Source organism: Meles meles, chromosome 17, assembly GCF_922984935.1.
Source record: "Meles meles chromosome 17, mMelMel3.1 paternal haplotype, whole genome shotgun sequence".
In the NCBI taxonomy this organism is placed as follows: domain Eukaryota; kingdom Metazoa; phylum Chordata; class Mammalia; order Carnivora; family Mustelidae; genus Meles; species Meles meles.
In genome coordinates, this window is record NC_060082.1 from 67,496,085 (window position 1) to 67,519,247 (window position 23,163).

The 23,163-nt window shown below is 42.1% G+C and overlaps 1 protein-coding gene across 2 annotated transcripts in view; it reads left to right on the plus strand.

Annotated features, from left to right (window-relative positions):
- The window catches only part of F5 (coagulation factor V), a 69,951-nt gene that overhangs the window by 27,284 nt on the left and 19,504 nt on the right, over positions 1-23,163 (plus strand). The window contains exons 6-13 of one of the 2 annotated variants that reach the window (XM_045982334.1): positions 2,890-3,111; positions 4,490-4,655; positions 13,402-13,579; positions 15,264-15,363; positions 15,633-15,844; positions 16,904-17,054; positions 19,077-19,289; positions 20,409-22,980. In XM_045982334.1, the coding sequence (XP_045838290.1) occupies positions 2,890-3,111; positions 4,490-4,655; positions 13,402-13,579; positions 15,264-15,363; positions 15,633-15,844; positions 16,904-17,054; positions 19,077-19,289; positions 20,409-22,980 (3,814 nt within the window). Of the gene's footprint in view, positions 1-2,889; positions 3,112-4,489; positions 4,660-13,401; positions 13,580-15,263; positions 15,364-15,632; positions 15,845-16,903; positions 17,055-19,076; positions 19,290-20,408; positions 22,981-23,163 lie in introns of those variants that run through there. The other variant, XM_045982335.1, reaches the window with a different exon arrangement.

Here is a 23,163-nt window from a genome sequence, read left to right on the forward strand (position 1 = left end):
ACAACCATCTTGGACATGCAGCTCTAGACTTTGAACCAATGGTGTCTGAAAGGGTCACAGCAGCCTCCCAGGGGGCGACTTAAGTAGTTCAGGGGTCAAATACGTAGATGTGCGCGTGTACAAATGCTGCCCTACTTGGACTCTTGATTCCTGAGAGGCCTGGAGAAGAGATCCAAGAAAGCATTTCTAGAACATTCTTCGATGAGTATATTGTTATCATTTGCCAAATTCATGGCTATTCACTTGTCAAAATATTATTTTGAGAAAAGATGCATATATGGAGAAATTTTTTCTTTTTTAAAATTTTTATTTAAATTCAGTTAACACATAATGATTATTGGTTTCAGAGGTCAGTGATTCAGCAGTCTTCTCTAGAGAAAGAGTGTGCAGCTAACGTATGGGTTGTAGGGACGGCGCAGGTTCCACCTTGCCCTGTGCCTCTAGGAAGACCTCCAAGATACAAGCTCAGTCTTTCCTTCAGTGAGTTCTGCGGTTCCTCTGCATGAGGACCATGCCTTCCTCCACAGAGAAAGCCCTACAAAATACAAATTGAAGGTCGCTCCCTAGCAGGAAGGATCAACAGAAAGAAGGCAAGGAGTGGGGATGAGTAGATCAGGAGAAATACGCCACATACAAAAATACTGGGAGGGTTTCAAAAGGTGATGAATGAGTAATGCCCAATCGTGTTAGGACGTTCACTCTCCGTTTTCATGGAGATTCTTGTGGAAAAGCAAAATCAGAGCAACTGTTAAGAGAAAGAAAAACAGGGGTGCCTGGGTGGCTCAGTTGGTTAAGCATCTGCCTTTGGCTCAGGTCATGATCCCAGGGCCCTGGGATCGAGCCCCACATCAGGGAGCCTGCTTCTCTCTCTGCCTCTGCCTGCCACTCTGCCTGCTCATGCGTGTGCTCTCGCTCACTCTCTGACAAATAAATAAATAAATAAATAAATAAATAAATAAATAAAATCTTTTAAAAAAGAGAGAGAAAGAAAAATAACAAAACTGACTCCCATCCAGACTTCTTCTTCCATCTCTCTGATAGAAATGACTTAGAACCAAGCAGGGTCGGGCCTGGTTAGTACTTGGATGGGAGAAATGACTTAGAACCAAAGACCCTGAGGAAAAAGAATGGAAAAATGAAAACATTATTTTATTAAATAATTTCATACTTCAGAACACTAAGCTTCTCAGAGGCTATTCTCTGTATTTGACAATCACAACTGGCTTACTTCCTAAAAACAAAACTTGTCCAAGGTTGAGATCTGGACTTCACTTTTAAATTGCATTCTATTTCATTTGGCTCTCCCTTCCCACCTGGTTTAATACAGATGTACTCAGATGACTCTGTTGTTACTCAGAGTCCCCAAAACTTCGTCAATTGATATCTGTCTTAGGAGATCGGAGTCAAGCCTTGCTCACATCTCTAGCTTGGTATGGTCTTTGGTAGTTAATTGTCTCCATGTGCCTATTTACAAAAACGGGTTAGCCACCCATCCTTGGGCAGAGGTGGTTAGGACGTTTCTTACATAGAAAAGACATTGCCAGTGCTATAATCCTTAGAGGGGAGTAGTCGAAGACACATTGTATCTCTGTCCTGGCAGAGTGAATCATTTCTGTAATTTCTGTATTTACATTTTACATTTCTGTAAATGTATAGAAGTCATACAAAAGCAAGTCCTATGCAAAAAATTAATAACTCGATCAAGTCATAGAGTTTATGAATTTATTGTCAAAAAGAGTAGTTGGGGCTTCAGAGAGGCAGGATAGGGGGCTGTCATTAGTAGAAACAGGAAGGTTAATGCTTCACAATTGCCTCATGGAGCAAGGTAAGTTAAGTAAATATGAAAAATGCTAATCCAGATATGGTAATTGCTTAATTCAGTGTAAGAATTTCTTTGGAGTAGATACACTTTCGTCAAAGCCTCCTACCTTCTACCTTCTTGTTCACAGGTTCTAGCTTCTTGTTCTCACCCATGATTTAGGAATCCCCGCCAGGTTACAGTGGTCTCCTAAAAAATACAAGCCCCTCAGCCTCTCTGTAGGTAAGGGACTGATTCTCAGCTCCATAATGTAGTATCTAGGGGTTGTGAATCTGAAATTTAAAACCCAAGCCAAGGATGGGAGCCAGGGTTGGACTCTCCCACCAAGCACATCAGCATTTTCCCAGTTACTGTGAGCACAAAGAAGGAAACTCAGCTTTTATTCTGTTTCCATTACTTCATCTATGAAATGCTCCTCATGGCCTGGCATAATGAAAATTTGTCCATTGCATTTAAGGGGAGTCTATACCCCACAGAGCAATTCATTGCGCTGTCATTTAAACAATCAGCAAGTGGTTAAAGAAGCAATCAAAAATTCCTAAAGCGTCTTCACATCTTTTCCTTAGCAGAGCTTCGACCTCTGTCCAGCTGAGAGGATTAGACCCCTGAACCCAGCCGTATTGCAGGCTCTGGTGATGCCTTCCAGCTGAGCGCAAATTGATTCTAGAGTGCCCAGCTGCCCAGGCTTTCAGACGGCTTTCCCAGTTTCAACACTGAAACTCCTGCACCCTGGGAAACACCTCGGTCCCATGTAGACCAGGATGGTTGGTGACCTACTTGGTTCCCTCCTTGGCCTAATGCCTTAGCAATCAATCCTTGTGTTTCTGAACTACTTTGCTCATCTCCAGGCTCTGTGGTTAGCTCTCGAGCACCACTCATGGCGGTGAGCGGTGACTGCTTGTTTGCCCAACACTCGGATGTCTGCTCTGCCAGGGCAGGAGGCACAGCTGGAGGGTCTGAACCCCCAGAAACAACGGCTGACACGCAGCAGGTGTCAGGAGGTATCTGTGGGTGAACTGTTCATGGCAGAGCGCTGACCGCCTGTTGTCCCCCCCACCGCTCCCTCTCAGACATCACAGTTTGTGCCCATGACCACATCAGCTGGCATCTGATCGGAATGAGTTCTGGGCCAGAGCTGTTCTCCATTCATTTCAACGGCCAGGTCTTGGAGCAGAATCATCATAAGATCTCGGCTCTCACCCTCGTCAGTGCTGCGTCCACTACTGCAAACATGACGGTGAGCCCGCAGGGAAAGTGGGTCATATCTTCTCTCATCCCAAGACATTTTCAAGGTAAGAAATTCTTCCAACAGTTTTGCTTGTGACTATAGGATCTTTCCATCCCAAGCACGAAGTCCCTCATTCTCCTTTGCTTTTCAAACCACCCATGCTCCAGACATAGTGCCTTCGTCCTGAGAACAGAATTTCGTTGTTCTGCGCTTAGACTTTAACACATTAGTTGGGATAGAGGAAGTGGGGGAATTGACAAAGATTTCCTAAAATGAAGCAAAAGCTGAAAAAGGGTCTGCTTCCTCAAAAGGAGAAAAAGGAAGGAAGTAAGTGAATACATAGAGTTATTCTTCTTTGGGCTATTTAGTATTCAGCTAAAGAAAAAACCTAAGAGCTAGAACAAACCAAACATCTGCAAATTTGTGGAAGCACCAAGTTACAGAAAGCACAGAAGATTGAACATGGAAAGATTATCTTTTATAACAAGATGGGCACAAAGCCTGGCACAAAGAGGAACCCAATGGATGTATGTTGAATAGAAAAGGCATAGTATTTAACTAGCTAAGGAGTGGACTTTAAGGAACATCGGCAAGTTTTGGTGGGAAAAAGAGTCAGCCAGGGTTGTTACGTGGTATCTTGTAAACAAAATAACTAATTGTTCTATTACACGTTGTTGCTTTAAAACCGTTGGGGTAATACCCCTGAAACAAATAATACATTATATGTTAATAATTAATAAATAAATGTATAAATAAATAATAAAAATAATAAAACTGTTGGGAAGAGGGTCTGTGTAAACAAAATGTAAGTAAGTGATATCACTACAGGAAATAATTTTCTTACCAAAACAATGTATGTAAAAGCTAGACACATAAGAAAGAGACACTTCAATGGGACCATTTTGTTTCCTGTTCGCACTGAGCAGTCAAAATTATATTCGAAGTCATGAAATTGTCACAATACCCTTGGTAGAGTCCGCAATAATAATAAAACAACAACAGCAAAACTAACATCATTGACATTAAGCAATGTGTATATTAACATATTTAATTCTTAACAATAATTTTACACAGTATGCGCTAGTATTATTTCCATTCTACAAATCAAGGGACAGATGTCGGGGAAAATGAGAAATCAACAAGTCTTAAGTCATAAGATTTTAAGGATCTGGAAATTACCTTTTTTTTCCTCTGAAAGAAATGAAGTCTTTTCATGTTTTTTCCTCAACCCGTCTTCTCTTTCCTTTGCTTTTAATTCCTACCCCTTTCCCTACGGCACTGAAAGCTGCGGACCAAAATGTCCAAAACGTTCAGAAGTTGCCTGAGCAGCGCTTTTGCTGTAATTACCTAAACCTTCCACAAGTTTATTTAAAAGATAGCCATTTGGATTGGCCATAATTTCTTCTCTCAAATCCTTTCATTGCCTTTGTATTTTAATTCAGCTGGGATGCAGGCTCACCTAGACATTAAAAACTGTGCGAAGAAAACCAGGAACCCTAAGAAACTAACTCGTGACCAGAGGCGGTACATGAAGAGGTGGGAATACTTCATTGCTGCGGAGGAAGTCATTTGGGACTATGCACCGGTAATACCAGTGAATATGGACAAGTGAGTTTTGGGGTTCTTGCCACTATGGGAAGGTTCAGGGGTCTTAGAAGCATGGGGTGAAATGCCATGAGTTGACTGCTCTCAGGGGTGTACATGTATCGGATTCAACTCTTTTTGTCCAGATCAATCTGGAATTACTCTAAACTCCCCATGGGAACTCAGCAGCATGAGAGTAGTAACAGCAGTAGCGGCAGCAGCAGCGGCAGCAACAGTCTCGGTGTAATAGCGCTGCTCACTTGTTGGACGCTTGCTTTTGCCAAGCACCGTGTGAACCATTTGCTATGAGTTTTACTTTAACTCTCCAAGTTAGAAACAGCTTTTATTTTATTTTGTAGATTAGAAAAAGTGTCAGAGAGAGTAAGAAATTTGGAAATTCAAATAATCTTAACACTTGAAAAAGACTCAAGCTCCCTCACAATAAGAGAAGTGCAAATTAAACTCCACTGAGACATTATTTTCCGCCTCACAGACTCACAAGGCCTGAGGACATAACTTGGTGGCTAGGCTGTAGGAGACAAGCACTATCATACATTGTTGGTGGTACAATAACTGGATACAGCCAGTCAGGAGGACGATTCGACAGTATGTATCGCCATTACAAATGCACGTGCTCACAATGATAAATGCATATGTCCTCGGACCCAGCAGTCGTACTCTGGGAATTTGCTATGTAGGTGTATCATTCACATATGAAGTGATGTATGTACTGGATATTCACTGCTGCACTGTGAGTAGTGGCAATGGTTTGAAAACAACCTGAAATGTCCTTCAGTTGGAAATGAGTTTAACAAATTATGACACATCCATATGATGGACTACTATGCATCTGTTTTCAAAAAAGGACGTAAACATTCCCTATATACTAGTATAAAAAGTTCTCCAAGTTATGTTATTAGATTAAGAGGTCAAGGGAGGTAAAAGTGGCAGAAGAGGAGGTCCCTGCTCATATCCCTCCACAGCGAGAGTAATTTGACAGCTATCCACAAACAGAAGTACTTCTGTGACAGCTTTGGGAACCAGGTAGAATTGACAGATTGCAAGACCTTCCTAACGGAAGCCAAGACCAAGGAAGGATATTTTGAGAAGGCACGTCATGCTTAGATGGTAGATTCACTGATGGTGCTCCCAGCTACAAACTTGGAAGCAACTTTGTCCCATTATGGACTCAGCTACTGCCCCGCTTGGCCTTGGTCTTGACACCAGCATCATTTGCCAAAGGACCCAGAAGAAGTCACACCTGACCATGACCCTGGAGGGTGGCCTACAGACCTTGGATGGTGTATGGATCTTAAAGTGGCCCTGTAACCAGCTCCAGCCCTGGGGTAGTCCTGCCAGCTCAGGGACTTTCAGGGAATCCCATCCCTTCATGCCCCAGGAGGCGGGTCTGCAGACCTCAGTCCCACTGCAAATCTTGAAGCATCACTGTAACCCAGCTCCAGCTCTCCCAACTGCAGTTTTGCCCACCAAGGGAAATACCCAATGACCTGATGGGAACCTTCTCAAGGACCAGATGGGAGCCACACCCACCAGAAAACCTAATAACAGCACTGCCATTTCCAGACTCCACTACAAACCCTGAAATAAGCCACTATCCCAGCACTAGCTCTACTGACCAAGGTCCTTAGAGGCAGTCGTATCTGCCCAGAGACCAGACAGGATCCATGCCCACCTGACCCCCTGGTAAAAGGCCCGCTAACCACAGATGCCACTCTAGGTTCAGAAGCAGCCACATGACCTGGTTCCAGCTTCACTCAGCTGTGATCACAGAGGCAATCCCAGCAGCCCAGAGACTTGACAGGAGAAGGTCTTTACCTGACAAAATCAGTCAGTAAAGACCAGAACAAGGTCTCCTTCAAATTACATGAATACAAAGCTACATGAATCACAAAAAATCAGGCAAAAATGACACCACCAAAGGAAACTAATAAAGCTCAAATAACCAATGTGAAAGAAATCGAGATCTACAAATTGTCTGACAGAAAATTCAAAACAATCATCTTAAGGAACCTCAGTGAGGGACAAGAGGACAGGTAGGCAAAGAAATGAAATCGGGGGGGGGGGGGGGCGCCTGGGTGGCTCAGTGGGTTAAAACCTCTGCCTTCAGCTCAGGTCAAAATCCCAGGGTCCTGGGGTCGAGCCCCACATCGGGCTCTCTGCTCAGCAGGGAGGCTGCTTCCCCCTCTCTCTCTGCCTGCCTCTCTGCCTACTTGTGGTCTCTGTCTGCCAAATAAATAAATAAAATCTTAAAAAAAAAGAAAGAAACAAAATCAGGAAAACAATGCATGAATAAGATTAAGTGTAACAAATAAATAAAAACCATAAAAAATAACCAGAGAACCTGGAACTGAAGGATATAATGACAGAATTTTAAAAATTCAATAGAGAACTTCAGTAGCAGACTTGATCATGCAGAAGAAAGATTCAGCAAACTCAAAGATAGGTAATTTAAAATTATTCAGTTATAGAGACAAAAAGGGGGGTGGAGAATGGAAAAGAGTAAAGAAAGCTTACATGACTTATATTTACCATCAAAAGAATATATGCATTATGAGAGTCCCAAAAGGAGAAGTAATGAAGGGGCAGAAAGCTTATACAAAGATAATGACAACAAAGTTCCTGAATCTTGGGAGAGTTATAGACATATAGATTCATGAAGCTCAGGGGACTTCAAGCAAGATCTACCCAAAGCATCCTGAGATACATGATAATCAAGTTGTCCAAAGTCAAAGACAAAGAAAGAATCCTGAAATTAGCAGTAGATAAGCAACTTGTCATATACAAGGGGACCCGCCTAAGACTATCCACAGATTTCTCAGAAGAAATCTTACAGGGTAGGAGAGTATGGGATGATATACTCAAGGTGCTGCAAGGGGGAAAAAACCCTCTGCCAACAAAGAATAGTATACTACACTCAACAAAGCTTTTCTTCAGAAGTGAAGAGATTTCTTCAGAAGTGAAGAGACATTCCAAGACAAAGGCTGAAGGAGCTCAACATCACTGGCCTGCCTTATAATGCCAAAGAGAGTTCTTCAAGTTGAAATGAAAGGACACTAACAATACAAAAACGTGAAAGTATAAAAGTTTCTGGAAAAGTTAAATATATAGTCTAATTCAGAATACTCTAATACTGTAATGGTGGTATATTTTAATTTTAAAATATACTTTTAATTTTTAAAAAAACTTTAAAATAAAAGTCTAAAGGTAAAAGTATTAAAATCACAAGGCTAAAATACTCTGTTAATGTATATGCAATATAAAAAGATGTAAAGTGTGACATCAATAGCACAAATTGGGAGGGAGTCGTAAAAGTGTAGACATTTTTATTGAATTTAGGTTGTCATCACTTTAAAGTCAGCTGTTAGAACTATGTTTTGTGTGAGCCTTATGATAACCACAGAGCCAAAACTTCTACCTCTAGTAGACACACAAAATATAAAGGAATAAAAATATGCAAATACAAAAACATCAACAAATCACAAGGAAAATAGCAACAGAGGAAGAAAGGAACAAAAGAACTACCAAAAAAGTCAGAAGACAACAAAATAGCAATAATAAGTCCTTACCTATTAATGCTTATTGTAAATATAAATGGATTAAATTCTCTGATCAAAAGATAATAGAGTAGCCAGATGGATAAAAAACTAACATCTAACAATGTACTGTCTACAGGAGACTCACTTTTGCTTTAGGACACACATGGGTTAAAAGTAAAGGGAGACGAACCATGAGAGACTGTGGATGCTGAGAAAAAAACTGAGGGTTTTGGAGGGCGGGGGGTTTGGGAAGTTGGGTGAGCCTGGTGGTAGGTATTGTGGAGGGCATGGATTGCATGGAGCACTGGGTGTGCTGCATAAACAATGAATTCTGAAACACTGAAAAGAAATTTTAAAAAATAAAAATTAAAAAATAATAATACATGATAAAATAAAGGGATAAAAATTTTCCATGCAAATGGTAACTGAAGAAGAACAGGATTGGCTATACTTACATAAGACAAAATAGACTTTAAGTCAAACTGTCATAAGAGACAAGGTCACTATATGATAAAGAGGTTAATTTTTCAAGAGTTTATAATAATTATAAATACATATGTCCCTAACATTGAACCACTTAAATATATGAAGTAGACATGAACAGAAGTGAATGGAGAAATAGACAACAACACAATAATGTGGGAGATTTAAATACCTCACTTTAAATAATAGGTAAATCATCCAGACATAAAATCAATAAGGAAATAGTGGAATTGAATAACACTGTAGGCCAAGTGGACCTAATAGACATGTAGAGAACAATTCATCCAGCAGCAACAAAATACATTATCTTCTCAAGTGCACATGAAATATTCTCTAGGATACATTATATATTAGGCCACAAAATAAGTCTTAACAAAATCATATCAAGTGTCTTTTCTGACCACAGTGGTATGAAACTAGAAATCAATGAAGAAAGAAAATTGGGAAGTTCACAAATACTTGAAAAATAAATACACTTTCAGGAATGGTCAAAAACTTATCTCATGGGAAATCAAAAAAAAGACAAGTGAAAATGAAAACACAACACACAAAAACTCTGGAATACAGCAAAAACAGTCATGAGGGAAGTTTATAGAAATAAATGCCTATATTAGAAAACAAAGAAAGTTCTCAAATGAACAACCTAACTTTGTACCTCAAGGAGCTGGCAGGGAGAAGAGCGAAGTAAACCCAAATTTAGCAGAAGGAATGAAATAAAGATTTGAGGAAAGATAAATGAGGTAGACTCTGGAAAAACAATAGAAAAGATCACCATACTTCTGAAGCAAATTTTTAAAAATTTTAAAAAAGAAGGAAAGAAAAAAGGAGGATCAAAATAACCAAGAGCTGGTTTTTTTGAAAAGATAAACCAAACTGACAAACCTTTAGCTAAACTAACCAAGGAGAGAGAAGATTCAAATAGTTAAAATTATATAACTGAAAGAGGAGACATTACGATCAGTATCACAGAAATGCAAAGGATCTGGAGAGACTACTATAAACAATGATATGTCAACAGATTGGATAGTCTAGAATAAATGCATAATTTCCTAGAAATATACACACTACCAAGACTGAATCTTAAAGAAATAGAACCTCTGAACAGACTAGTAACAAGTAAGAAGATTGAATCACTAATTAGAAATCTCCAAATAAAGAAAAGCCCTGAATCACATGGCTTCACAGATGAATTATACCAAACACTTAAACTAACACGAATCTTCAAATTCTTCCAAAAATTGAAGAAGAGGGAGCACTTCCAAACTTATTTTACAAGCCATTATCCTCACATCAAAGCAGATAAGGACAATACAAGAAAAGAAAATGAGAGCCCAATATCCTTGTTGAACACAGATGCAAAAATCCTCACCAAAATATTAGCAAACCAAATACACAGCACATTAAAATGATCATACATCATGATCAAGTGAGATTATCCCTGGGAAGCATGGATTTTTCACCATGCACAAATCAATAAATGTGATAAATGTGATATACCACATCAACAAATTGAAGGATAAAAATCATAATAGCAACCCAGTTGATGCAGAAGAAACAACTGACAAAATTCAACATCTTTTCATGATACAAATTCTCAACAAGTTAAGTATAGAAGAAATGTACCTCAATATAAGAAAAGCCATATATGACAAACCCAAAGCTAACATCATACTCAAAGAAAGCTGTTTCTCTAAGACAGGAACAAACAAGAGTCCCTACCATTTTTAGTCAACATAGTGTGAGAAATCCTAGCCAGAGCAATCAGGCAAGGAAAAGAAATAAAAGACATCCAAATTGGTAAGGAAAATATAAAATTATCTCTCTTTGCAGATGATATGATTTAGTGTATAGAAAACAGTTAACATTCTACCAAAAATCTATTTGAACTAATAAAAGAATGCAGTAAGTTGCAGGATATGAAATCAACATACAAAAGTCAGCTGTACTTACTAAACTAACCACAATCTATCCAAAATAGAAATGAAGAAAACAATCCCATTTCAATAAAGTTAAAAATAATAAAATGTTTAAAGAATAAATTTAACCAAGGCAGTGAAAGGTCTATACACCAAAAACTATAAGATATTGATGAAAGAAATTGAAGAGGAGACAACCAAATTGAAAGATATCCTATGTTAATGAATTGGAAGAACTAATGTTGTTAAAATATTCATATTAATCAAAGCAATCCACAGATTCAATACAATCCCTATCAAAATTCCAATGGCATTTTTCACAAAAATAGAAAAAACTATTCTAAAACTCATGTAAAACCACAAAAGATCCTGAATAACCAAACAATCTTGAACAAGAAGATCAAACTTAAAGGCATCGCACTTTTTATTTCAAATTCTATTACAAGGCTGTAGCAAACAGTATAATAATGGCATAAAATCAGACAGTTAGACCAGTGAAGCCAAATAGAGAGCCCAGAAATATATGGTCAACTAATCTTGGACAAGAGCACTGAAAATACACAATGGGGGAAAATATAGTCTCTTCAGTAATTAATGTTAGAAAAACTGGATATCCACAGGCAAAAGAATGAAATTGGATTCGTAGCTTATAGCATATATACAAAAATTAACTCAAAATAAATTAAATATTTAAAGACCTGAAACCATAAAACTTCTACAAGAAAACATAGAAGGAAAGCCATTTGACATGGGTCTTCCCAACGATTTTTTGGGGTATAACACAAAAAGCACAGACAAACAAAACAAAAATACACAAGTGGGCCTACATCAAACTAAAAATTTTCCGTACAGCAAAAAAAAAACCAATAAAACAAAAAAGCAATCTATGGAATAAGAGAAAATATTTGCAAATCATATCGCTAATAAGGTGTTGAAACCCAAAATAAAAATAAATAATAAATAAAAACTCAATGACAAAAAAAAAAAAGAATGGGAAAGGCAGTGCTGACTTGCTGACTGGCTCAGTCAGAGACACATGGGACTCTTGATCTTGGGGTTGTGAGTTCAAGCCTCATGTTGCATGTAGAGATTAGTTAAAAATAAAATCTTAATATAAAACAAATTTTTTTAAATCAGCAAAGAACCTAAATCGACATTTTTCCAAAGGAGACATACGACTGGAAAACAGATATGTGAAAAGGTTCAACGTCACCAGTCGTTATGGAAATACAAATCAGATCCACCATGAGATTATCACCTTACACCTGTGAGCGCGGCTACTACAAAAAAGCGGTGACCAGGGTTGGTGAGGGTGTGAAGAAAATGGAACTTTGTACAGTGCTGGTGAGAATATAAATTGGTACGACCATTAAAGAAAATAGTAAGAAGGCTCCTCCAAAAATTAAAAATAGAAGTACCATATGATCCAGCAATTCCACTTCTGAATTATAGCCAAGGGAAATGAGGTCAATATCTTAAAGAGATAGCTGCAGCATTATTCACAATAGCTAAGATACGGAAACAACCTGAGCGTCTGTTGACGGATGGATGGATAAAGAAAATTTTACAGACGTGCAGGAATATTACTCAGCCTGAAAAAAGCAGGAAAGCCTCTGCCATTTAGGACACCGTGGATGAACCTGCAGAAGATTATGCTAAGACACATTCCAGACACAAAATGACAAATACTGCACGAGGTGATGGAAGTGCTCATTAGTGTGACTGTGGTAATCACATATATAGATACATAAATAATCATGTACTTCTCAAATATATACAGTTGTCAAAATCACCTCAATGAAGCTGGGAAAATGCAAAAAAAAAAAGTCAAGGTGCCTTTTCTTAAAGGAATGAGAGTGTAAGAATATTTATATTTGCAAGTAACATTTCCATATTTGTGCGTAAAGATGCTCTGGAATGATACATATGAAATTAATGCAAGGGAATGTTTAGAATATACAGGGACAGTCAGGGAGGTGGGGTTGATGGGAAAAATATGTGAGTGAGAGCTCTCTTCTGTAATCAAAATCATTTGAATGTATTTGCTATTCAAAAAATTTGACTGAGAAAAAGAGCAAAAAAGGAACTTGCTCAAGATTATATAATACTAATTGCTGGAACTGAGTAAGATTCCAGGACTCTGGCAATAGTGTGTGCCTTTTATTGTGCAAAATATATGCAGAAAATGAGTAAATTCTATCACAGAACTTCTGTTCTTGCAAACTTAGGCAATAAAGAGGACCAAGAGGGAAAGTGGTTCTTGTTGCAGCCCCAAGTCTTGTATCGAGTTGCTACAGAAGATGAGTGGCGGTGGTTGCTTTTCAGTCGGCACTTGGAGTAGATGGATGTTAGCATGGAACTCTGACTGTTGAAGATAGTCAAAGCTTCCCGGTGTGGGGACATAACTTTTAGAGATCGAGAAATATCTGGGAAGTCAATAAAGTTACCATAAATTAAGTGATAACGAAGATTTGAGAAAAATCACAGTAGGTCCTCTCCTTTCTTTTGGATAGACATTTTCCCAGAGACATCTAAGGTCTTTCTAGTGACCAGAGTGACAGGAAGTTCTAAGTAGCTGTTTCTAACCGTGCCTGCAACTTTGTCAGTGTTGCAGGACACAAAGGTTTCCAGTTTTCCAGCTAAAGAGCAGATATTGGGACTTTGCAAACCACATTATGAATTTTATTTTTTAGAAAACTAGCATTTTTAGCTAATCCAAGAGCAGAACTTCTAAACGCAAAGAGTTTCAAAATTGTAAGGGGTCTTTACTTGAGCAGATGGTTTAATTTTTCTAAAAATTCATTTCACTTTAAGAAAATACAGATCTCTGCATTTGGATAATTTCTCAAACCAAATTGGAAAACATTATAAGAAGGTTGTCTACAAACAGTATCAAGATGAATCTTTCACTAAACGTATGGAGCATGATAATACCAAAGAAGATGGGATCTTGGGCCCGATTATCAGAGCCCAGGTCAGAGACACACTCAAAGTAAGTAACAGAAATGTAGAACCATGGGAGAAATTAAATAGGAAAGACAGTTTATAAGCACTGGTTCTTTGTATTAAAAAGAAAAATATGTCCATGTAGTTTTTAATTCAAATGCAACTTTAGTTTCTTTGTAGTATTTGCTCTGATTTATAGCCTACCTCATAATACAGAGAATCTGAGACAATTTATCAAATTATAAAGGAATAAAACAAAGAGCCAATGTAATCGAGGTGAAGGAGGACACTGGGACAAAGAAAATAAAGCCATGTATAAGTATACACATGCCATGCGCTGCTTTTTTTTAAATCTTTCTCAATCTTTTTTTTTTTAGTTATTTTTATGAACATAGAATGTGTTATTTGTTTCAGGGGCACAGGTCTGTGATTCATCAGTCTTACACAAGTCACAGCACACCATATGCTTCCATAAGGTCGCCTACAAATTTTGTCCAAAGTTTCCTATAGCATCGGAGTAAAATATGTAGGGCAAGGTTCACAGACGTCATAAACAAAACATAATTCCCCTTGATACTGAGACCAGTTTCCCCCATGGATCCTTAAAAAGAGGATGCTGTATAACACAGCGGGCGGTGTCCTTGATAGCATCCCTACAACTGGTACAATAAATAAGTTGCGGGCGCGCCTGGGCGGCTCAGCCGGTTGAGCATCCGACTCGACTTCGGCTCAGGTCCCGATCTCAGGGTCGGAGACGGAGCCCTGCCTCTGGCTGCATGCTCCGCGGGGAGTCGGCTTGAGACCCTCTCCCCCTTGCCCCTCCTGCACCACGTGTCCACTCTCTCTCTCTCAAATACAGAAATAAATCTTAAATGAACGAATTAATCAGCCACATAGCTTTGTAAAATAATGTTTGTCATTAGAGCTGAGAACAGAACAGTAAATACGGCTGAGTGTAAACGAGTCACCACTGTGCCCCGACTGGCCTCTGATGGGGGTAAGTTTAACATGACTCACCAACACTGAGTGTTCTTCAGACAACTTTCCTTAAAAGTGTGTCCCATCCCAGTGCTTTTGGTGGGCGCTGGGCAGCAGCAAAGTGAAGGTTGCAAACGTTGGCAAGATTCTACCTTAATCTACAGATGCAGGGGGTCCAAGTGCTTAGGCAGTCCGCCCTCGGAAGGTGAGAGAAGTTCTCGTCCGGGCTGGGACCCCGTGGAGACACTGCTCCTCCCCTCGCCGCTTGGTCCGCACCCAAGGGACAAGGCATTTTTGTTCGGTTAAACCCACTCGAGAGAGAACGCAGCCTTTCTCTGTTCTTCTCTCCCTTCCCTCCTGGCTGAGCTCTCCCGTGCTTTCTAGCAAGGGTGACTCTACCTGGTGGCCCTCTGGGTGCCCCTCAGAAAAGGCCACCAAGGACAGGGTCCCAGGGGATCTGCCAGGCCGAGGGCATCGCCGGCTCAAGAGGAGGAGCAGAGCTGAAGGCGCCTGTGGTCCAACCGGAGGAGGGGACGGGGACCAGAGGTCGGACTAGAAAGCGATATGTTGTGGGAAACGTCCCTTCCAAGGGCAGACGTCACCCCTCTCCACGGGGTGGAACAGTCTCCGCCGGTCGGGCCGGTGCCGGGAGAGGTCGCGGCCCCGGGCAGGCGCGCAGGCCCCTCCGGGCGCCGCGCGGTTCTCACCACCGGACCGAAGTCCCGCAATAACGAGTCTGCGTTGCTTTGTAGATCGTGTTCAAGAACATGGCCAGCCGCGTCTACAGCATTTACCCGCACGGAGTGACCTTCTCCCCGCACGACGACGAGGCCAACGCGCCCGTCGCTTCAGGTGTGGACGGGGTCCGCCGAGGGCAGCTGCCGTCCCTGCCCTGCCCCGGCTCAGCGACACGACCGCACAGTGCGGTTGCCCCCGTTCCGCACTGCGGCCCTAACCGGTTCACCTGGGACACGGGGCCCCCGACCGCCACCCGCGGTGCCAGGGCGGCCTCTAGCGGCGACCTCTGCGGGCGCCGTCCCACCCGGGCTCGGTCCTGCCGCTCCGGGCTCGCGGCTCCACGTGACCATGGGAAAATGAACAGCCCGACTCTCCTCTTTCAGACAACAGGACCATGGTCAGGGCCGTCCGGCCGGGGGAAACGCACACTTACAAGTGGAACATCCTGGAGTCCGACGAGCCCACGGAACAGGACGCGCAGTGCCTAACCAGGCCCTATTACAGCAACGTGGACGTCACCAGGGACATCGCGTCGGGGCTGATCGGCCTCCTCCTCATTTGCAAGAGCCGGTCCCTCGACAAACGGGGCATACAGGTATCCTGTCCGCACACTGAACTTGCAGAGATCCCAGGAACTTGTTGTGGCTGGAACAGATTGGGTCTCCTGGCTAAATAGTGGGGCTTCACCTTCCAGAGAACAGGACACTATGTTGCCCTCTTTAACGCAAATGGGACATTGACTCCTTTTTTTTTTGCGTCTATTTTCATCTAATTCTCACTCTAGAAGGCAGTTCTGCAACGTGACACCACATTTTTCAGTTTGAAATTCCAGGTCTTCTGTGTGTCATCAGCAAGCCACTTAGCCTCTCTTCATTTCTTCCTTTATTAAATGGGTAATACCCTCCTAAAAATTTTTACATGTTTGTTTCGGGGCTCAACAAGATGCCACCTTGTAAAAGTGTAAAGCTCCTTACCAATCCTTGTTCTCTTTAGAGACCTGGACCAGGGAGAAATGAGAGATCATACTTTGGAGACATAAAATCTGGTGAGGATGGACCCAGACAATGGTCCGTCTCTAGTGAGACTAAATGATCGAGATACAACAAAGATATGGATCTTCACTGGAAAATAATAGTCCCATATTATTAACTTAAAATTCCCAGTCAGGTTAAGCTATAATCAAAGAAGTTCATCCTAAGGCATGCACAATAAATAAATGCCTGGAAAAATCAGAAATGGACCTCTGAAAGACCTTAATTTATTGAGCCAGGAAAGGAAACAGGTAGGGAGAGGTAGAAAGCTTTCCTATTGCAACCTTCTGTTTTCTCCTTGCAATTGAGTGGAGCATGTCTAGTCAGTCATCCGGGTGGAAAGGTATCCACTCCGAGAAATAAAACAATTACAGCTGCCATGAGGAGATAGCATTTTTCTATTAGGATGTTTGAGTCTCTGAATTTTCTGATCTGCTCTGTTTGTCCTTGCAAATTACCTTGGGCTCTAACAAAGGCTTCGTACAAAATGGGCTGCCGTAAATACCAGACTTCGTGGCTGCGGTGGCCCCGAGACTGTGCCTCTTTGGTTTCCGAGAAGAACTCAGTGCTGTGGGTCCGCTACTGGGACGTTAATCACTGAACAGGGCACTTTTCCCCTCCAGAGGGCAGCAGACATCGAGCAGCAGGCCGTGTTTGCTGTGTTCGACGAGAACAAGAGCTGGTACATTGAGGACAACATCAACAAGTTCTGTGAAAATCCCGACAAGGTGAAACGTGACGACCCCAAGTTTTATGAATCAAACATCATGAGCAGTAAGTCCCGTCACTGCTTCTGTCCATCGGTTTTTCCCTCCCATGCTTGAAGGATGACTGTGCATGAAGGCAGAGGCACGGGTTAGAATTCACTCGCCTCCTATCCTCACTCGCCACCCAGACATTTGGTGATGAAGTTACTGGGGAATACCAGAGCAGCCATCCTACGAGCAGAGGCCAAAAGCTTGTCCTCCTTAGGAAGTCGTCTTGGTCTCAAGCTCCAAATGTGCACATGCTCTGGGCTCCTCCGCTCCGGAGGAACAGGGTGAGATGGGGGGGCTCCAGGCCTTTGTCAGTGGTACGTGGGGTTTTAGACTGCGGACAAGCTGAACGGGCTCCGTGGCCGGAGCAGAAACAAGGTAAGTAATCCACAGCCGGGGGGTCACGTCAAACGAAGGCAAAATGCAGATGGGGAGCCAGAATCTTAAAAAGCCAGTCCATGAAGAGGTTTGAAGTGAGAGGTAGGAAGTTCAGAACAGAAGGAATGCCCTGAGCCAAAGTTCTGGCATTTGCTGTGGTTTTCAACCCCAGCGCCTAAAGCCACTGCTGTGAGACGTCTGAGAGAAATCGCACTAAGCCTGCTAAAAGCAAACTTTGCCACGGGGGTCAGGGTCCCCACCACTGTTCCTCAGAGTCAAGAGCCATTATGATCACTTCTCTGATATGAATGATTGGAATTCTCAGAACTGGCAGGTGTCCTGAAAATAATTCCAAACAGGGAGTTACTCAGCTTTCTTTGCATAATTTCATTTTTGGCAGTGAATCTGTCGTAGTTTTAGGCTAGTGTTATCCATTAGAGATTCTGCATGAGCCACAAATATGATTTTAAAATTTCCAGTAGCCATATGAAAACTTATAGTGAACTGTATCCCAAATATTATCATTTCAACATATAACCGATATAAAAATGGATGCAATTGGCTTTCTTTATTTCATACTAGGTCTCTGCAATCTGGTGTGTATTTTACACTTAGAGCACATCTCAATCCAGATTATCCACATTTCAGGTGGAGACAAGTAGCCACTTGTAGTCAGCGGCCGCTGTATCAGACAAGACAGCTAGAGACCATTTAGAAGAGCCTCCCGAATGAAATACAAATTAAAAACGTATTATGCCATTAAGTGCCCCCTGGTGCCAGGCATCACCCTAGTATCCGGGCCAGAGTGGCAGTACAGGCAGAGGTGGGCGCTGCCCTGACAGAAATCACACCTGAGATTTAGCTCCAGGCTTAGAACCTAAGTAAATAGAGATACTGCCTAACCCTGTGTCCCTTTGAAAAATAATAAAAATGTGCGAACTCAATACTTGCATAAAAACTATAGATTATCTCGGGGCGCCTGGGTGGCTCAGTGGGTTAAAGCCTCTGCCTTCAGCTCAGGTCATGATCTCCGGGTCCTGGGATTGAGCCCCACATCGGGCTCTCTGCTCAGTGGGGAGCCTGCTTCCCTCTCTCTCTTCTCTCTCTCTCTGCCTGCCTGTCTGCCTACTTGTGATCTCTCTCTGTCATATAAATAAATAAAATCTTAAAAAAAAAAAACTATAGATTATCTCAATGTTAAGAGGGTGTAATTAACACTGCAAAATGTGCTAAATCTGCCTGCCTGTGAGGGACACGATCTCTTACTAACCAACGTGTCAGGGTGAATTTCTTACATTATGCTTTTCTTCCAGGTAGACTCGTTGTAGATAATATTGTAAGTTGAGGTTTAGACTATCTTTAAAAGCAGAATGTGGAAAACAGAGCATGTGATACACACTTGGCAAATGAATGAGTAAGTCAACGGGAATGAAAACCTTTGTCTTTTTCCTGATACTTCTCCCTCGGCTAACGTAGGGGAAATAAGTTCTCATCTGGGAAGTCGGAGTTTGATGTAGTCACATGTGAGACAGGCTGGTGACGCTTATCATAACACTGCTTTGCTACAACCAAATTAATATTGGGACATTAATCGAAGGTATAATTTGACACATGTCCTTTTGTTGGCGGAGGCTTGCATGTTACTGGATTTTCCTCTTCCCAGCGATCAATGGCTATGTCCCTGAGAGTATACCCACACTCGGATTCTGCTTTGACGACACCGTCCAGTGGCACTTCTGCAGTGTAGGGACCCAGGATGACATTTTGACCATTCACTTCACTGGGCACTCATTCATCTATGGAAAGAGACATGAGGACACCTTGACGCTCTTCCCCATGCGTGGGGAATCTGTGACCGTCACCATGGATAATGTTGGTAAGAGCCTGGACACTTGGAGAGGAACCTCTGATCTATAAAGGTCTGCTACAGCTTCCCAAGCTACCACAGTTCCTCCATTTATCTTTCTGATCCCCTACAGGCTTTCCTTTCAGTACTTCTTGTGATTTCTCTTTGGGGAATTAATTACTTAAATGGGTCCAGTCCTTTCATGTGGGTTCCATTCATCCTTCTCTGGGCTAAGTGAGAAGGAAAGACGCCACAGCAAAAGGATAAGGTGTAACTTTGAGGAGGAGGCATGAACGTTCAGCCACAAAAGAGCATTCTTTGATCAAAACAGTCTTTTCCATTTCTAGGGCTAGCCACGCCATTGTGGGTTAGTTAGTGATCATCGGGTATAGTACCTCGGAGGCTGGGGTTTGGAGCTCCTTGGATGTGCTCGGGGACTCAGTGTCTGTGTAACCTTGGACATGTTCCTCAACCTCACTGAGCTTCCCGTATTCATCTCCAAAACACAATCACACTTTACAGGGTTGCTTTGACCATGAATTGTCATATGTACCAAATGCCTAGCACTCAGCAGACAGTCAGCAAGTGGTAACTGTTGGAGACTCCCCGGGAAATCTGTATGTCAGAAAATAATACCATTTCAACGAGATTCGAAATTGCCTTCGAATCACTTGAGTCATTCATTGCTTAGAAATACATCTTACATCATTCTCCCCAACAGTCCAGTTTTCAAACGAGATGTGCAGCCAACAAGATGTTTATGATAGTTAAAGCCTACTTTATTTTTAACCTTTTCCTTTTTAAATATATTCTAGAATAGTGACTCTTAAACTATCTGTGCTAAGAGTTTTCTCCCTCACTGACCAGTACTTTCAGTCTATATTGTTACATGAGATAAGGGCACTGATCACATCTCACATTGGGCGCATAGCAATGTCAATTTGCTGAACAGTTTCCTAAACACCTTACACCCAACTTCTCTCCTTATGTGACTACAGATGATCAACAGTTCTCAGATCAGTGGGGACCCACAGACCACACTTGTTAACCCCCACCTGAAGTTTGTTGAAAATTATCTGCCACAATGGACCTAGGGTTTTTATATCTTTCTCTGGGCTTAGAGCTGTTTTCTCTGTCTCTCTTCTATAGGAACTTGGATGTTAACGACAATAAATTCCAATCCAAGAAACAAAAACCTAAGGTTGAGATTCAGGGATGTTAAATGTATCCGGGATGATTACGAAGACTCATATGAGATTATCTACGGACCTCCAGCATCTACAGGCATGACTACACGGAAAATGCGTGATTCTTCAGAAAACAGGGGTGAAGAGGTTGATGATGACGATGATTACCAGAACAGCCTGGCTTCATGGTTGGGAATTAGGTCATTCAGAAATTCCTCACTTAATCAGGAGGAAGAGGAGTTTAATCTTACTGCCCTAGCTCTGGAGAACAATTCTGAATTCATTCCTCCGAGTACTGATACAGCTCTTAGTTCAAATTCTTCTTCTCTAAGTAACATTAGCAGGTTTACTGTCTATAACTTTGCGAAACCTCAGAAAACTCTTCCTCACCCAGCAGCCACCATGGCTGGTCCCTCTCTGGGACACATTGGCTTAGACAAGAACTCAGCTCTCAACCGTTCAACAGCAGAACATTCCAGCCCTTATTCTGAGGACTCTGTAGAGGATCCTCTACAGCCAGACATCACAGGGATAAGCCTACTTCCATTTGATGCAGAAGGATTCAGGGGTCAAGAACATGCTAAGCATAAAGGATCCAAGAAGGGAAGCGAGCATACAGCAAAGCACAGGTTCCCCCAAGTGGGGTTTTCAGCACAAAAAACTGGGAGATACTTAAGCCAAGGCAATTCTTCTCCTTCTAGAATGGGACCCTGGGAAGACCTTCCCAGTGATCCGTTACTCTTAAAGCAAAAGAATCCATCCAAGATTGTGAATGGGAAGTGGCATGTGGTGTCTGAGAAAGGTAGTTATGAAATAGTTCCAGATGCTGATGAAGACATGGCTGTTGATAAGCTGCTGGACAGCCCCCGGAATGCCTCGGGGACTTGGGGAGAAAACATCCCTCTCATAAAAAAGCACAGAAAGCAGAGTGACCACCCCAGATTTTCTGGAATTAGAAATAAATCTCTACAAGTAAAACAGGACGGAGGAAACAGTGGATTGGAGAAAATCCCTTTTTTCATTAAAACACGAAAAAAGAAAAAAGTGAAGTCTGCAGACCATATTCCTCTATCTCCAAGGGGCTTCCACCCTCTGAGAGGAAACATCAATATCACATTTTCAGGCAGGAGACTTGATCATTCATTGTTACCCCATAAATCTGATGAAACATCTTTTCCCACAGACCTCAACCGGACATTCCCCTCTGTGAATCTGAGCCTGTTAGCCTCACTTCCTGACCATAATCACAATGCCCCAAATGACACCAGTCAGACGAGCTCCCCTTTAGATCTTTATCAGACAATACCCCCAGAAGAACACTATCAGACATTTCCTATTCAAGAGTCTGATCAAATACACTCCACTACAGACTCTAGCCACACATCTCCTCCAGAGTCTGGCCAGATGCTTGACTATGACCTAAGAAAAAAGTCATTCCCTACTGACATTGATCAAATGTTCCCTTCTTTGGAACCTGAAGCCTGGCAGGCAGCTCTCTCTACAGGTCTCAGTCAACTAACCATTTCCCCAGATCTTGACCATACAACCTTTTCTCCAGACCTCAGCCGGACAACCCTGTCCCCAGACCTCAGCAAGACAACCCTTTCCCCAGACTTTGACCATACAAACTTTTCTCCAGAGCTCATCCAGACAAACTTTTCTCCAGACCTCGACCAGGCAAACTTTTCTCCAGACCTCGACCAGGCACCCTTTTCTCCAGACCTCGACCAGGCAACCTTTTCTCCAGACCTCGACCAGGCAACCTTTTCTCCAGACCTCGACCAGGCAACCTTTTCTCCAGACCCTGACAAGGCAACCTTTTCTCCAGACCCTGACAAGGCAACCTTTTCTCCAGACCTCGACCAGACAACACTCTCCCCAGACCTTGACCAGACCAGCTTTTCTTCAGACCTTGACCAGACAACACTTTCCCCAGACCTCAGCCAGATACCCTTTTCTCCAGACCTCGACCAGGAGACTCTCTCATCAGACATCAGCCAGACAACCCTTTTTCCAGACCTCGATCAGATGCTCCTTTACCCAGACCTCAATCAGGCAACTCTCTCTCCAGACATTAGTCAAACGGCCCTTCCTCCTGATCTAGATACATCACTTCCTCCAGACCTTGATCAGACATCCTACACCTCTGAATCTACTCAGTCATTGCTTCTTCCAGAATTTGGTCAGGCTTCCCCTCATCCAGACATTGGTCAGGTGCCATCTCCTACCCTAAATAACACTTTTATGCCAAGAGAACTTAACCCACCAGTTGTAATAGGCCTCAGTGCAAATGATGGAGATTATATTGAGATTATTCCAAGGCAGAAGGAAGAGAGCAGTGAAGAATATGCGGCTGAAATTGATTTTGTGGCCTATGATGACCCTTACCAAACTGATACTAGGACAGATATTAACTCCTCCAGAAATCCTGACAGCATCGCAGCGTGGTACCTCCGCAGCAACAGTGGAAACAGAAAATATTATTACATTGCTGCTGAAGAAATATCCTGGGATTATGCAAAGTTTGCTCAAAGGTTGGCCAAATTTTCTCCTTTTATTTATTTTTATTTTTTTAAAAGATTTTATTTATTTATTTGACAGACAGAGATCACAAGTAGGCAGAGAGGCAGGCAGAGAGAGAGAAGCAGGCTCCCCACTGAGCAGAAAGCCCGATGCGGGGCTTGATCCCAGGACCCTGAGATCCTGACCTGAGCCGA